General features: G+C 38.5%; 1 protein-coding gene across 1 annotated transcript in view; it reads right to left on the bottom strand.

The window, feature by feature from the left end:
* FAM234A (family with sequence similarity 234 member A) overlaps nt 1-16,520 on the bottom strand; it is a 53,033-nt gene that overhangs the window by 19,189 nt on the left and 17,324 nt on the right. Inside the window, exons 2-5 of the mRNA XM_063430242.1 lie at nt 12,079-12,362; nt 10,545-10,658; nt 9,763-9,951; nt 9,061-9,191 (exon numbers count right to left, since the gene is read on the bottom strand). Coding sequence (XP_063286312.1) covers nt 9,061-9,191; nt 9,763-9,951; nt 10,545-10,658; nt 12,079-12,334 — 690 coding nt within the window. The 5' untranslated portion in view covers nt 12,335-12,362. The remainder of the gene's footprint in view (nt 1-9,060; nt 9,192-9,762; nt 9,952-10,544; nt 10,659-12,078; nt 12,363-16,520) is intronic.

Raw genomic sequence — 16,520 nt, 5'->3', positions numbered from 1 at the left:
ATGTTCTCAATGAACCCAAAAAACTCATTAATATCAAAGCTGAATATTTTTGGAAGTAGTTTTTAGTTATAGCTATTTTAGGGGGATATCTGTGTGTGCAGGTGACTATTACTGTGCATAATTATTAGGCAACTTAACAAAAAACAAATATATACCCATTTCAATTATTTATTTTTACCAGTGAAACCAATATAACATCTCAACATTCACAAATATACATTTCTGACATTCAAAAACATAACAAAAACAAATCAGTGACCAATATAGCCACCTTTCTTTGCAAGGACACTCAAAAGCCTGCCATCCATGGATTCTGTTAGTGTTTTGATCTGTTCACATCAACATTGCGTGCAGCAGCAACCACAGCCTCCCAGACACTGTTCAGAGAGGTGTACTGTTTTCCCTCCTTGTAAATCTCACATTTGATGATGGACCACAGGTTCTCAATGGGGTTCAGATCAGGTGAACAAGGAGGCCATGTCATTAGATTTTCTTCTTTTATACCCTTTCTTGCCAGCCACGCTGTGGAGTACTTGGACGCGTGTGATGGAGCATTGTCCTGCATGAAAATCGTGTTTTTCTTGAAGGATGCAGACTTCTTCCTGTACCACTGCTTGAAGAAGGTGTCTTCCAGAAACTGGGAGTTGAGCTTGACTCCATCCTCAACCCGAAAAGGCCCCACAAGCTCATCTTTGATGATACCAGCCCAAACCAGTACTCCACCTCCACCTTGCTGGCGTCTGAGTCGGACTGGAGCTCTCTGCCCTTTACCAATCCATCCATCTGGCCCATCAAGACTCACTCTCATTTCATCAGTCCATAAAACCTTAGAAAAATCAGTCTTGAGATATTTCTTGGCCCAGTCTTGACGTTTCAGCTTGTGTGTCTTGTTCAGTGGTGGTCGTCTTTCAGCCTTTCTTACCTTGGCCATGTCTCTGAGTATTGCACACCTTGTGCTTTCGGGCACTCCAGTGATGTTGCAGCTCTGAAATATGGCCAAACTGGTGGCAAGTGGCATCTTGGCAGCTGCACGCTTGACTTTTCTCAGTTCATGGGCAGTTATTTTGCGCCTTGGTTTTTCCACACGCTTCTTGCAACCCTGTTGGCTATTTTGAATGAAACGCTTGATTGTTCGATGATCACGCTTCAGAAGCTTTGCAATTTTAAGAGTGCTGCATCCCTCTGCAAGATATCTCACTATTTTTAACTTTTCTGAGCCTGTCAAGTCCTTCTTTTGACCCATTTTGCCAAAGGAAAGGAGGTTGCCTAATAATTATGCACACCTGATATAGGGTGTTGATGTCATTAGACCACACCCCTTCCCATTACAGAGATGCACATCACCTAATATGCTTAATTGGTAGTAGGCTTTCGAGCCTATACAGCTTGGAGTAAGACAACATGCATAAAGAGGATGATGTGGTCAAAATACTAATTTGCCTAATAATTCTGCACGCAGTGTAGTACAAGTAGGACACAGTAGTTTATATAGCATTGTTCCTTATCTAGCATGTTTCTAAATGCCTAAGACCCACCATACCTACCATTCTTACACAATTACTCTGCACACAGCATGTTAGTTGACATGTACGACCAGATAGCCTTGTCTTTGCATCTATAATGACTAAATATGTTCCAGATACATGTATGTTACTCGTTGCTAAACTGTGACGTTCCTTTTCATTGCTTTGTTACCATATCTAACCATATAGTCAGTAAGCTTTGCCTGTTTTATTCACCTCTATAGTACTCTACTTACAGACATATAGCATGTAAGCTTGATTATTAATTGTATGTCTCATCTACTAAGCTTGTTCACATAACAAACAAAAAAAGTGCAATTATTTATGCCACTGTTGCGATTCCCAAACTATGTGCCGCGGCGCCCCAGGGCGCGCACACAGGGGTGCGGCAGACTGTTTCCTCGATTCTATGTTTATAGCACCAGGGAAATATTACTGCTCAGGAGGGAGGCTGGAGATAAAAAAAAAATCACTTATGTGTGAGTGTTTGTATGCGTTTGAGTGTGTGTGTAAGTGTATATTAGTGTGAGTATAAGTGTGTGTATGTCTGTGTGTGCAGGAGTGTATGTGTGTTTGTGTATATATGTCAGTGTGCTTCTGTGTCAGTGTGTGTATCTGTGTCAGGGTGTGGGCATGTATCAATGTTTGTGTGTATGTCGGTGTGTATCTGTGTGTGTGTGTGTATGTGTCGGTGTATTTATATGCATCTGTGTGTTAATGTGCATTAATATCTGTGTAAGTATGTATGTATGTATATGGTAGTGCGGTGGTTCCCAAACTTTTTAGGTTCAAGGCTCCCTTAATATTTCAGTATTTTTCAAAGGCACCCCAAGTCAAAATTTCTAGGTTGTATATCTGTACAGCGCTGCGGCATTTACTGGCGCTATATTGTAATGTACAGTGTTCATGTTTGAAGGGATGCATGTATACATTTATTGTGTTTTAATACAGGGGTGTGTTTGTATGTAATGTTTGCGTTTGATTGCAGAGGTGTGTCTGAATGTAATGTTCACTTCTAAATGTGGATGTACCTTTGTCTGAATAACTTGTGTTTGAGTGAAGGGGTGTGTTTGTATATATATTTTTTTGAGTTTGAATGCAGAGGTGTGTTTGTATTTAATATTTGTGTTACATTGCAGGAGTGTGCTTGTATGTTGTGCTGGTGTTTGACTGATTGGGTGTATGCACATACACTACCACATACATACATACATACATACATACATACATACTTACACAGATATTCATGCACATTAACACACAGATGCAAATAAATACACCGACACATACACACAAATTCATATACACACACACACATATAGATGTACACCGACACATACACACACAACGATATACACACATGCACCCCGAAACACACAAACATTGATACATGCCCCCACCATGACACAGATACACACACTGACATAAAAACACACACTCTGACACACATAGGCACAGACACAGAAGCACACTGACATATATATACACACGCTTATACACACACTCACAAACAACCCTAACACACACACACACACATACTCTTATATACACACTTACACTAATACACACACTTATACTAATACACACACTCAAACTCATACAAACAATACAAAATGTTTCTGGAATTTCCTTTTTGTGGTGATGAAAAAATATGTACAGAAAAAGTACCCTCCAAAACTTCTAGAAAAAGCATACGATGAACTTAAAGGACCACTCTAGGCACCCAGACCACTTCAGCTTAATGAAGTGGTCTGGGTGCCAGGTCCAGCTAGGGTTAACCCATTTTTTTATAAACATAGCAGTTTCAGAGAAACTGCTATGTTTATTAATGGGTTAAGCCTTCCCCCTAATCCTCTAGTGGCTGTCTCATTGACAGCCGCTAGAGGCGCTTGCGTGATTCTCACTGTGAAAATCACAGTGAGAGCACGCAAGCGTCCATAGGAAAGCATTGTAAATGCTTTCCTATGCGACCGGCTGAATGCGCGCGCAGCTCTTGCCGCGCGTGCGCATTCAGCCGCCGGGGCGGAACGGAGGCGGAGTAGAGCTCCCCGCCCAGCGCTGGAAAAAGGTACGTTTTAACCCTTTTCCCCTTTCCAGAGCTGGGCGGGAGGGGGTCCCTGAGGGTGGGGGCACCCTCAGGGCACTATAGTGCCAGGAAAACGAGTATGTTTTCCTGGCACTAGAGTGGTCCTTTAAAAATCTAGATGAAGGAAAGCTATTAGATGAATTAAAATTAAAAATTCAAAAGGAATTAATAAAAATAAGGCAGAATTAATACTTCTAGTTTTTTTAATTTTAATCAAGGTATTAGAAAAATTAAAGCAATAGTGAATAAACATTGGCATGTCCTACAAAATGTTAATTAACTATCAAAGGTTATCCCTGAAAAAACCCTTCATTACCTTCAGAGGCGCACCCAATTTTAAATGTATTTTAACTTTTATTTTCCCAAAAAGCAAATTCCGAAAACATTTCTGGATGATAAAAAGGGTTTTTAATCTTGTAATGAATGTGCAGGATGTAAATGCAAAACTAAACTTTAAAAGGCATAAATAAGTTTAAAACTAAGTATACGGATGAAAGATTTTAAAAAGCACAGACATGAGAGAAGGGGCAGATCTGATGAAGCCGTGATTACGGTGAAATGCGTCATCACGTTCGGCCACGTCAGCACACACAACAGGATCGGAGCTCCGTCTCCCAGAAGAACTGTCTTAACTGTGTACGAGTCTTTCTGCGAACTGTAAACCGGCATTTGTATAAAGGACTGGGCATTCTATCAATTAGAAATCCCTTTATATTTTTGCAGTTTTGCACTTTAGGTATCTTTTCTCTGTTTACTTTTACATATGCATAATTATGAAAATTGAGCGTATGCAGTCTTATTACACTTTAAAGTTTGGTTTGCACATTTACACATTTTAAAATACTTTTTGCATTTTACAAGTTGAATTTAGTTTTTATCACAGAGCTATGTTTTATTATTATATTGTGAATGGGGGCCATAGTGTTAGAGAGACCCCTCTCCAGGGCCCATTAGACTCCATTGTAGGCTCTAATGGGGCCTTGAGGAGACTTTTTTAAAATACAGTTTACATATTTGTGAATTTTATGAATTTTAAAAACGTAAATCCACTGCATTCCGTGCACACACACTAAATCCCCTGTACACAGACACACCCTGCACATACACAGAGACACACTGCATTCCCTGCACACACACACACAGACACTTTTCACTACACACAAGGCATAGCATAATGGAGGAGGGGTAGCATTTCATCTTTGGACCCAGCCAGCACAATGTCTTGGGCCATTCTTGATATATGTAATAGTAAGTGTAAGTGTATCTGTGAAACAGTTTGGGCTGATATGTGTAACTGTGCATTTGTGACTGTGTATGTCTTTGTATATGTGTAACAGTGTGTGCCTTTGCTTTTGTATTAATTCCTCAACAAAGTTTTGCTATTTTGGCATTTTGTCTACTGGACTAATACGGCTAATCCAATCTACAATATATATAATATACAATTACTTTTTTTACGGTACAGCTGAGGAGGATTATTCAGCAAGCTTAATGTCAACTATAGGAGGGGGTATAAAATTTATTTTTTGGGTTGAAGTCCCTGGTCCACATAGCAATGTCCCTGGGTAAGGGTTAGAGCCAAAAGTGGAAGAGAATGGTGAGATAAGTCACACAGGGACATTTAGGAAAATAAACAAACATGCTGCTCAAATATAACAATGCATGCAAAAACAGTAACGTTCAGTGAAGGACACTCATACATACAAATACACATACACATCTTACAAATGTATTGGAAAAATAAATGGCACTGATCAGCAATTTTGGGACAATAATGGTGCTGGTAAGTGATATGGGCACAAAAAGCTATTTGGACCCAAAGGTGGCACTGATAAGATGGGATCAAAATATATTTTGAGACTAAGATGGCCCTGATTAGCTATATTGGGACAGAGAAATGGCACTGAATAGCTATTTTTTTATTCTTTATTTATAACAAGGTTGAACACCATCAATACAAACAGCTTTGATACAGACATCACATACCGGACTTATTCACGAGCTTAGATATATAAAAAGTACATCATACAGGGTAAAACACAAGTGTTTGGCAATATCGATGGCATATTTGGCGAGTCGTCCCTGAAATGTCCAGATATGTGGACGGTGTCCTTCCAATTTTCAACGTATATAAAATCCAAAGAAATCTGGAATGGCTATATTGCCTGAAATTGAGGTTCATATTTCGAAGAATACACACACATGGTGGCAGAGCCTCTAGGCTATCTAAGAACCCCACCCAACCCCGGTATCGGGGGCGTGAATAGCTATTTTGAGACAAAGATGGCAGCACTGGGAAGCTTTTTGGGTCAGAGACTGCACTGGGAAGCTGGGCACAGATATGGCACTAATAAGTTTTTTGGAGGCATAGATGGCACTGTAGGAAGTGGGTGACATGTGACCTGGTAAAATTGGGGGAACAAAGAGGTGGAAAATGGATGTGGTTAGAAGCAGGACTGTGGAGTCGGAGTCGAGGAGTCGGAGTCAGAGGAAATTTTGGGTACCTGGAGTCGGAGTCGGTGCATTGTTTGCTGACTCCGACTCCGATGCCTACTCATACTAAATTTAGATTGGAATTAAAAAAAGCAAGTTTAAATGTCCCAATTCAGAAAAAGTTATAATTAATGACTTCTCTACTGTAAGAATAAAGACCAATGCATGCAGTGCCTCACGTAACCGCAAAACGAACACATTAAGTGACCGTGAAGAAGCATGCTTTTCATGTGCTTCACTATATGGCATGCAACGCACAATTAGGAGAGGCAATACTTATACTTTCCATAGTGTTGTGTTCTGCTGTTACAGGGAACGCAGCGCCCATGGGTAACCTAGCCTCTCACTGACAAGGGATTAAGTAAATATGTTTTTTGCAGGACAACTCGCTGGGGAAGCACTTATTTAATGGTGAAGCGTTTGCTTGAACTTAAAGACTTCATAGAAGAAATGGACAATGAAAATCTTGCATTAACTGAAAGCCAATGGACACAAACAAAAGAGCTGGAGACCCTTCTTTCTCACCCCTTCACTGTCACCAAGAGTTTGCAATGTGACAATCTAACCCCGGGGAAATTCCTCTTGGAATGGAAGAGCCTGTTATATCGCCTGAACAAAAATGGGGGGTTATTAGCTGAGGGCATTGCATCTTCAATGATGAAAAGACAGAGTCTTTTGCTGGAAAATGAAATCTTGTTAGCGGCTATTTATGTCGACCCAATGAGCCGACTTTTGTTGAACAGTGAACAGACTGCTACTGGGAAAAAGGCCCTCCATGATGTAGCAGTTCGCATGAAGGGATTACGACCTGAAATACCTCCACTGGATGAAGTTCTTTTAAGCAATAGTGGTAAATCAGGATCATCTTCTTTAAAGAAAGAATTAGATTTTGATTCCTTCTTAGACAAAATGGAAGGTTCTAAAAGAAAGCGAAGTCGCATAAGCGTTACAGAACCAGTAAATGTCCAAATAAAAAAATTCCAACAGGAGTTTTATGAAGCACTAAAAGAAGTTGAAAAGTATGATCGCTCATCAAATCTTACTGTTTAAGAAGCCATCCTTGTTTATCCAGATATCGTTAGTGATGTAGCCAGAATAGTTACTGCAATGCCACCCACCCAAGTCAGTGTCGAAAGATTATTTTCAGCCCTAAAAATAATAAAGTCTGACTTAAGAGCCTCTATGAAAGAGGATCTGGCAGAGGCAATTCTCTTCCTTCGAACTCTACATTGAATTGATTTGCTAAGCCTATAACTACATTTCAAGATTAATATAAACCATTTCTAGGTTTTACAGATTTTGTTTTTGGTTCATAGAGATAAGCTTTGTTTTTGTTCTAAAACAACCAAATAACGTGGTTTGTATTTTTGAACTGGTAAAGTTCCTGTTCCTGATGTTTATATGCCTGCTGCTACTATCCACCCACTTGATTGATTAATAAAAACATTTTTATAAAACTTTGTTGTTTTCATTGTTTGTCTTTTGCTTAAACTGTTCAATACAGTAGACTGTTAGCTTCCCAACCAGTAGTCCTGTGGAAATGACATGTATGTTGCCTTTCTTTCCTTCAAGGAATGTATAAAATACATTTGCATATTAATACAGAGGAGTCGGAGTCGGAAAGTCGGAAGTACAAAAAGCTGAGGAGTTGGAACATATATCTACTGACTCCACAGCACTGGTTAGAAGTGTTATGTTTGTGAAGGGGAGGAGTTAGCAATATAGCCACACCCACCTGGGGAGGGGAGGGGCCAACATAATCTTGCACCCAGGCATCAGTGACCCCAGGATCGACTCTGGTGAGGGGTTTCAAATATAAATCATTAATGTGTGCAATAATATTTTATGCTAGGTTAATGACTACTGTTCTCACAGGGTTGTATAAACAAGTAATTTCTCCAGTAGAAAGCACTACTAGAAAGCAATACAACTAAAAGTACAACATTTTCTTCTTTTATAACACTCCCTACATTTTTGGTGAATATTATTTGTCAACTTGTTCATACAGAATACCTTGCGCCAGGGTGTTAAAACCATTTTAATATGATCTTAAATCAACCCCCAGTACAACATTGACTTTGGCTGAAGAGGGCAGTCACCATTTGAGTCTTCATAAAAAAACAGTGAAAGAGTCGCTTTAAGGTAAAAGCAAACACATTACACCAAGTCAGCAAACTGACTGAAATATTTTAATGTGATTGTCTCTCTTTATGCTGGCCTTTACACTTAAGATTGTTCCATGTCAATGCTTTCTGGACCCTCTGGACTTTTAACAGGTTATGCTAGCTCCATTGACCTCAACGGAAACAGACGTAGCCTCAGAGGGAGGATCTTGGAGAGGTTGAGTTTCAGGAATCTCAAAGTCATCTGGTCAGAAACAGAGGATAGGCTATCAGTGACATGATCAAGCTTACAGCGAGGCGGATAAGGCTGTCGGAGAGGCAGTGAAAATTGAGAAAAGGAGAGGCCGCAGTAGACAGCTTTGAGAAACACCAACTGTGTAGTACAAAAGGGGAAAAGGAACCAGAGAAGTTGAATTATTCTTGTACTCTGTATTAAGGCGCACCTCAAAGGTACCACTACAGCTATATGGCATCTCATCTGTTCCATATTAAAGATAGACACGCACAAGCATAAAAATATAGGTATGGCCATAGCTGACCTTGAAGAAGTAAGTTTACACTAAATTATTTTTTCTCCTCTGTAGGATTTTCATGGAGCTAAAGTGATCTTTTCTTCCAGAACCTGTTTTTTTATATTGAATAATGTTTTTAATCAAGTTTAAATAGATACACTTTATTGTTACTGTAACTGTATTGCACCCCTAACTGGTTTATCTTCTAATTTTGCTGCTGTATTGTGGATAGGTAATAACAGCAAATAAAGAACATGGGGAGTGGATAATGTTGGTATGAATGCTAAATGGCAGGTAACACAGGTTTGTGTCATCTCTCCTACCTCATCTTCTACTGAGACAAAAATCATCAGATCTTGCACGTCATCCCCGTTCACATCTGGAATTTTGAGTACAGGTTTTCTAACAACAGAATTAGATGCAAAGCCAGTGGCTGTTTTCCAAAGAATATTTCCTGAAAAATAAAAGTTACCTTAGATGTCCTATGTGATATCATGTGACAAGAATGCATGTTTAGGCAAAACCATACAGACTCAAAATATCTCATCCCAAAATCATTAATATGGACTTTGTCCTCCACTCCTTTGTTTTTTAAAGGCTTTCCACTATCTATGCAAAATTCGGATAATGGGCAGTTTAAGGGACACTCCAGTCCCCTAAAACACTTCAACTCAATGTTAATACAACACTTTGACTTTTAAATTTCAGCTAGAACATCATATAAAATTAAAATAATAAAAAAACACAAGGTTGGTTAATCATTGGCTGTGAGATTTGTCCCATTTGGTTGTCTTAATTGTAATTAAAACTTTTAACATAGAATATCAGAACCAAGATTAACTTTTGATAATTATCACTAATCATCAGAATGTTATAATGACCACGCAATGTTTCTGGTTACTGCTTTTCATCAAGACAATTTCTCAGAGAGAGTGCTCCAGTTTTGTCATGACAAATTACATGTCTTTTCCCACATAACAATGATTGAACCCCTATATTAAATCATGAAAGTAAGCCACATCTACCTGTGTGAGAATTAATTGCCATTAAAGACTCTGGTCTCCCACTGATGATGCAGCCAGAAAATTCCATACCACCAAGGTTAGTTATACCACATTCCGCTAACCGCACATCTTCAGCAACAGGCTTGATCCACAAAGTACTTCCATTTGTCCCAGATAAAGCAGTTAAAAAGGAACACGGAGAACGAAAACCTAGAATTATTTAACAGATATGAAATATGTGTCACACAGTTCATATTAAATTTAAAATTTCATGTCCTCCATTTGAAGCGATATATCAAGAGCCTATAATGCAAACTTCCATGCGACCTAAACGGTGTCACGTGAAGCAGAAAACTGCGGTATAACCGCAAACATTGCCTCAAACGTCCAGCATACATTACTGATTCACATGAGAGTTTCTGAAATCTGAAATTGACGGTATCTATAAATTGTACTACCAGTATGGACAGTGAATGCAGAGATTTGGTGATAGTCATAGCTGGCAGACACTGGCCTTAAATTTTAAATTCACTTTGAAGTAATTTTGAATTCTCACTTTAGTAAATAATCCTGCATTCTGTGATAGGGGAGAGGATGCATCAAAGAAAAAACATGATCAAGTAATTATTTAGAGAAAAGTTAAACTAGGATTCAGAATTAAAACTATGTTCTGTAGCAATGTTTAAAATACATCTCTGCAAGTTATGGATATTGTAAGTGACACAATCTAAATATACAACTGTGAAGAAAAATAACCCCCCCCAAAAAAACTAAAATAACAAAATCACTTTAAATATTTTTACCTTCATCTGCACAGGTCACATTGAGGTTATCTGTGTCATCTGCTTTAAATAGGAAAAGCACATCTTGAACATTATCCTGATTCACATCTTCAGTGGACAAAAAAGCGTAAGTGCCTGTTCCAAAAGTTGTATGTTATTAAATGGTAAATATATGTGAAGTACACTTAGTATTTGGACAGTACATATTCTTGAAATGTAATTAGGGGAACACGCCAAGCACCAAAATCACTACAGTGATGCCAGGAGTGCACTGGGCCTTGCCAGGTTAAGCAGTCAAACCATTTGTGTACAATTCGACAACTTACTGGGGGTCCGCCAGGAACTGGTCAATTCCTTTTGGAAGCTGAAAGCTCTCTGCACTAAGCTACCTTGATGCTCTCAGCCAATGAGCTGTCCATGCACGGAAGGGCTTTATTCAATGGAACTAACAGATACTACTTGCACGAGCTACCAGCTCCACAGAAAAGCTGTGACCAGCTTTGAGAATGGTTTGACTAGTTACCCTGAGAGAACACGAAGAAGTCCTGGCAACATAATGCTGTAGTGGTTATGGTTCATGAAGTGTTTCATTAAAGGAACACTCCACAGTAAAAAGAATTCAAATAAATATTAAAAACAAATAAATAAAAAACAAACACTATTTAGTAGATATATCCCCAATGAAAATAATGCATTTATTTATGAATATAACCATTGTGGGTATTTCTAAAGAGATGTAGTTCTTATGGCTGCAGCCTTTGGAAGCTCACCCTTTAAAAGTTTCTTCATGGGGAAATAACCAATCAGAGACTTCTCATTGAGAAGCCTTTGAACCTCTGTGAGCATGTGCATGCGCTGCACCTGCGGTAGGGAAGGACATTGTTCTGAGGTCTGTGGAAGAGCAATAGGGGAGAAGGCAGGTTCCCTCATGTAGAGTGTGCTCGCCACTCAGGGGAGCGAACAGAAGGTGGAAGCAAATCTCCCTGGCTGTCTGATTGATAGTCAGGGAGGTGTTTCTAATTCTAATGAACAAAGTACCAGTTTCTCAAAGAAATCGGCATTTTTATAAACTAGATTTAAAAAGTTTAACTCCGTACATGTATTGGGTGAGGAGTGTTGTTTTTAAGGCTTGAGGAAAGCCATTCAAAATCAACTACAAATCAGCTTTCAAATCATTACTGAATTCATGTTTATTTTAAACAAGTAGTATTTTTCACTATACACCAGATTGCAGTGAATGAAACGGAATTGTAAAATGTAGTCTCAAATAGCCACAATGAGACTACAACTGATTTGGAGAATTTTCCAGCTATTTTTGCCAATGCATTGACATTTATTTTTTTATTTTTAATTCACTACAATTCTGTTTTGTGAACCATCCCCTTAGTAATGCTGTGGTAAAAACCATATTACATTTAACAGGCTTGTCTGTTATAATTTCTCAATGAATTTAATGTGTTAACTCCAAGGGTAACTGTTTATATTAGCTATCTGAAAACGCACTGTAAAATGTCTGTGGAAACAAAATATTTCATCTGACAATCCCCTTACTTACTTGCTCTGCTATATTGTACACTCCATGTCCTCTGGGAATATGGCCTCACAGGACATGGGATTATAAAAGAAAAGGCGAATACAGCAGTCAAGCATAGAAATAGCGAGGCAAAAAAGGCTGCAGTGCGGCAACGTGATAACCAGCTCGGTTTCTTATTAGAGTCATTTGTGTCTCCAGTAGTGTCATTGTTTTCCAAGACTTTTTCATCATTGGTTTTCAGAGGACGAGCTTCTGTATCAGCCTCGTTGTTCTCCATACTGAGATTTCATGGGCGACTAACAACTCTGCAAAAGAAATTGATAAAATAAATATCTATCCAAGTTTTTCTATGCCACATTGCTGAAAATACAGATTTGTTCATATAAATCAAAACATCTGATATAAAACAAAACTGAAAATATATTGTGAAAGTGAAGTTAAAGGGTAAATATATATATCATTGCTGAATTCCTCTTCTGATTTCATCTATATATTGTTCTAGCCATATCGCTAGCAAATAAATAGATTTCTATTAAACCGCTAGAATAATTTAACTCTAAAATCTTTAATTTATTCATTTTCATGGGAAACCACTATTAGAAGACATGCAAACAAAATGTCATAGCCATCCAAGAGGCCTTCATATCAGAGACCTGCAATACTTTTACAAATTCTGAAATAGAAACAGAAGCCCCTTGTCTCCTTTTGCTTTATAAAGGTAGAATTAAATTACTGATTGGCTTAGAGCCTGACTCCCTCAGCCAATCAGAGGTACCCCTATCTGAGGCTTTCTGATTCAAGCCTTGGACAAAAGCGAAAGAAGAGGGGCAGAGCTAACTGGCGCCAGATTCAACAAATTGGGTTAAATTGTTTAATATTAGCTTAACCCAGGGCTCGACAAATCTCAGGCACCAGGTCATCATGGCAAATAGGAATTTTGTCCAGGTCGGTTGTAAGGAATTGAGGCGGCGAGGGAGCTGTAACCTTCTTCTTCTGTTCCCACACATGCTCTGCTGTGATGCTGGGAGCCGAAATATAATGTCACTTCAATCTGGGCATCATTAAACGGTGCGTGGAAGCAGAGAAAGAAGAGCTTGAAGATGACAGCAGCCCCACTGTACCCAGAGGAACAGGATCCCCACTGAACCCCAGCAAAAGCCGATCCACTCCAGTTATCACAAAAGGTAGGGAGGCTGGGTAGACTTAAATTTAATAAAAACAAATAAAACAATTTGTCAATGTGGGAGAGAATGTGTCTGCCAGTTAGTGTGTGTGTATCTCTGTCTTTCAGTGTGTGTGTATGTTTCAACCTCCGATCTCATGGGAACAGTGTTTTTACTCACCTTTTTTCCCCAAGCAGTGCCAGTCTCAACACAGCTGGCCCACGCCTCCATGGCTGAGATAATCAACTTGGAAGATCTCATCCCATCCAATGCTTTCTCATAAGAAATCATTGGTAGGCTATTGCGCACGTGCAGCAAAACGCTGCACCAATCAGCATCTCCTCATAGAGATGCAATGAATTAGTGCATCTCTATGGGGAATGTTCACTGCCTCCATGCAGGGTGTGAAAACATTGAATGTAGGTGCTACACACTGTGCAGAACTGAGATAGGAAGCAATCCTGTAGTCTGAGTGACTGCCACTAGAGGTGTTATTAGGCAGCAATGTAAACACTGCCTTTTCTCTTAACCCCTTAAGGACCAAACTTCTGGAATAAAAGGGAATCATGACATGTCACACATGTCAAGTGTCCTTAAGGGGTTAAATAATCAAGCTTGAAGATCTCAGCCAATACAAGGCTTTCCCGTAAGAAAGCATTTTGAGGCTTCTGCACACACGCAGCAAAACGCTGCGCCAATCAGCATCTCCTGCATTAAATACTAGATTAAAGGGACACTTTTTGCACCCAGATTAAAAAAATAATAAAATGCTTGTTTTGCAAAAGTAGAATATTAAGGATATAATGGATATGTTTGTGAACAGGTTCTTGATCCAAATCTGATTGCCATTATGGAGTCAAGAAGGATTGTTTTCCTCTTTATGGTGTAACTGAGAATAGCTACAATTGTGAGGGGTTTTGACTTTTTTTGGATCAACAGCATAAAATAATTGGTTTCAAGGTTGAACTTGATGGAATTTATTCTTTTTTTTAACCTAGACTGCTTTGTAACTATGAAGATGAGTTTTTGATGTTTGCTTAGTTTGTTAATACAATTAGAAAGAGGGACATGCAATCAAATAAACTGTGTTTTAAGTCACTATGGCTTAAATTTAATAAAGTTTTCAAATGATTCAATACTATTAGAAAAGCAATGATTTATTTTTACAAATTTGCATAGACGTTAATGGTGACTTTTTGGGATAAATTATTTTGAAAAAAAATTCTAACATTATTAAATCATTTTGAAAGCTAATTAAATAAAGACCTGTGATAGAAAGGACACAAAATTGTAGCAACATAATTCTGTCTTGAATGTCAGTTCTTCTCAAAAATATTTGCACAGTTCTACATTATACTAAATTATACAAAATTAATACATTCTAAACAGATGGTATTTGTAATGGGGAAGGGGAGTAAGAGGTGGTGCTACAAAGATAAATTTGATCCAGAATATTGGATAATTTAGAAATAGAACAAAGCAGAGTTAACCTGTCACCTGAATGTCTTACTGTTAAGCACAATAAGACTAACCAGTAAAAAAAAGTTTAGTAGCATTAGTTAACCCCTTAACACCGTTACATACCGTCCCGCATTAAAGTGGCTTTAAAGCCGCTGCGGCGGCATAGAACGCCGTAACGGATTAAGATCCCTGCAGCTCCAGGATATTCACCTCCGCTGCAATCCGCTTTGGGCGGACTGCCTGACAGCCCATGCAGCCCTCCCATGGCAAACGAGGCCCTTGGGGCCATGGGATCGCTCTCACAGAGTGATCACACAGTCCCAATAGCTGCCCATAGAGCTGCCTGGGATGTCAGGAAGTCCCCCTGCTGGTGAAGAAAGTTAAAAAAAATTACGATTACACATAAAAAAAATGTTTTATATGTATATATAGTTATCTATCTCATTTAGGGATATATCTGATTTAGATTTTTTAGAGCTGATACTGATAATCTTTCAGGCTGATAGCCAATAACTTACCGATATTCTGTACATTTACCATTTAAAAAACCCAAAACTATTTCTACACAAATCTACTGTTAACTGAACTTGTGTATTTATTTATTTTTCTATTTTTTTTATTAAGGTTAATGCACAAAATATACAGTATTTGATTAGTGAATGCAGTGTGTGTGTGTTTGTGTAGTGAATGCAGTGTGTGTTTGTGTAGTGTGTATATAATGAATGCAGAGTGTGTTTATAGTGGATGCAGTGTGTGTGTTTGTGTAATGTTTATATAGTGAATGCAGTGTGTATATAATTAATGCAGAGTGTGTGTGTAGTGTGTATATAATGAATGCAGAGTGTGTATATAGTGGATGCAGTGTGTGTGTGTTTGTGTAGTGGATGCAGTGTGTGTTTGTGTAGTGTTTATATAGTGAATGCAGTGTATGTTTGTGTAGTGTGTATATAATGAATGCAGAGTGTGTATATAGTGGATGCAGTGTGTGTGTTTGTGTAATGTTTATATAGTGAATGCAGTGTGTATATAATTAATGCAGAGTGTGTGTAGTGTGTATATAATGAATGCAGAGTGTGTATATAGTGGATGCAGTGTGTGTTTGTGTAGTGTGTATATAATGAATGCAGAGTGTGTGTATAGTGGATGCAGTGTGTGTGTGTTTGTGTAATATTTATTTAGTGAATGCAGTGTGTATATAATGAATGTAGAGTGTGTGTGTAGTGTGTGTATAGTGAATGCAGTGTGTTTGTGTAGTGTGTGCATAGTAAATGCAGTGTGTATGTGTGTAATGTGTATATAGTGAATGCAGTGTGTGTTTGTGTAGTGTGTATATAATGAATGCAGAGTGTGTGTATAGGGGATGCAGTGTGTGTGTTTGTATAATGTGTATATAGTGGATGCAGTGTGTGTGTGTTTGTGTAATATTTATATAGTGAATGCAGTGTGTATATAATGAATGCAGAGTGTGTGTGTGTAGTGTGTATAGTGAATGCAGTGTGTTTGTGTAGTGTGTGCATAGTGAATGCAGTGTGTGTTTGTGTAGTGTGCATATAATGAATGCAGAGTGTGTGTATAGTGGATGCAGTGTGTGTGTTTGTATAATGTGTATATAGTGGATGCAGTGTGTGTGTGTTTGTGTAATGTTTATATAGTGAATGCAGTGTGTATATAATGAATGCAGAGTGTGTGTGTAGTGTGTATAGTGAATGCAGTGTGTTTGTGTAGTGTGTGCATAGTGAATACTGTGTGTATGTGTGTAATGTGTATATAGTGAATGCAGTGTGTGTTTGTGTAGTGTGTGTATTGTGAATGCAGTGTGTTTGTGTAGTGTGTGTATGG

The sequence above is a fragment of the Pelobates fuscus genome, chromosome 8 (genome assembly GCF_036172605.1).
Source record: "Pelobates fuscus isolate aPelFus1 chromosome 8, aPelFus1.pri, whole genome shotgun sequence".
NCBI classification, from domain to species: domain Eukaryota; kingdom Metazoa; phylum Chordata; class Amphibia; order Anura; family Pelobatidae; genus Pelobates; species Pelobates fuscus.
This window is presented reverse-complemented; position numbering and strand designations above follow the sequence as displayed.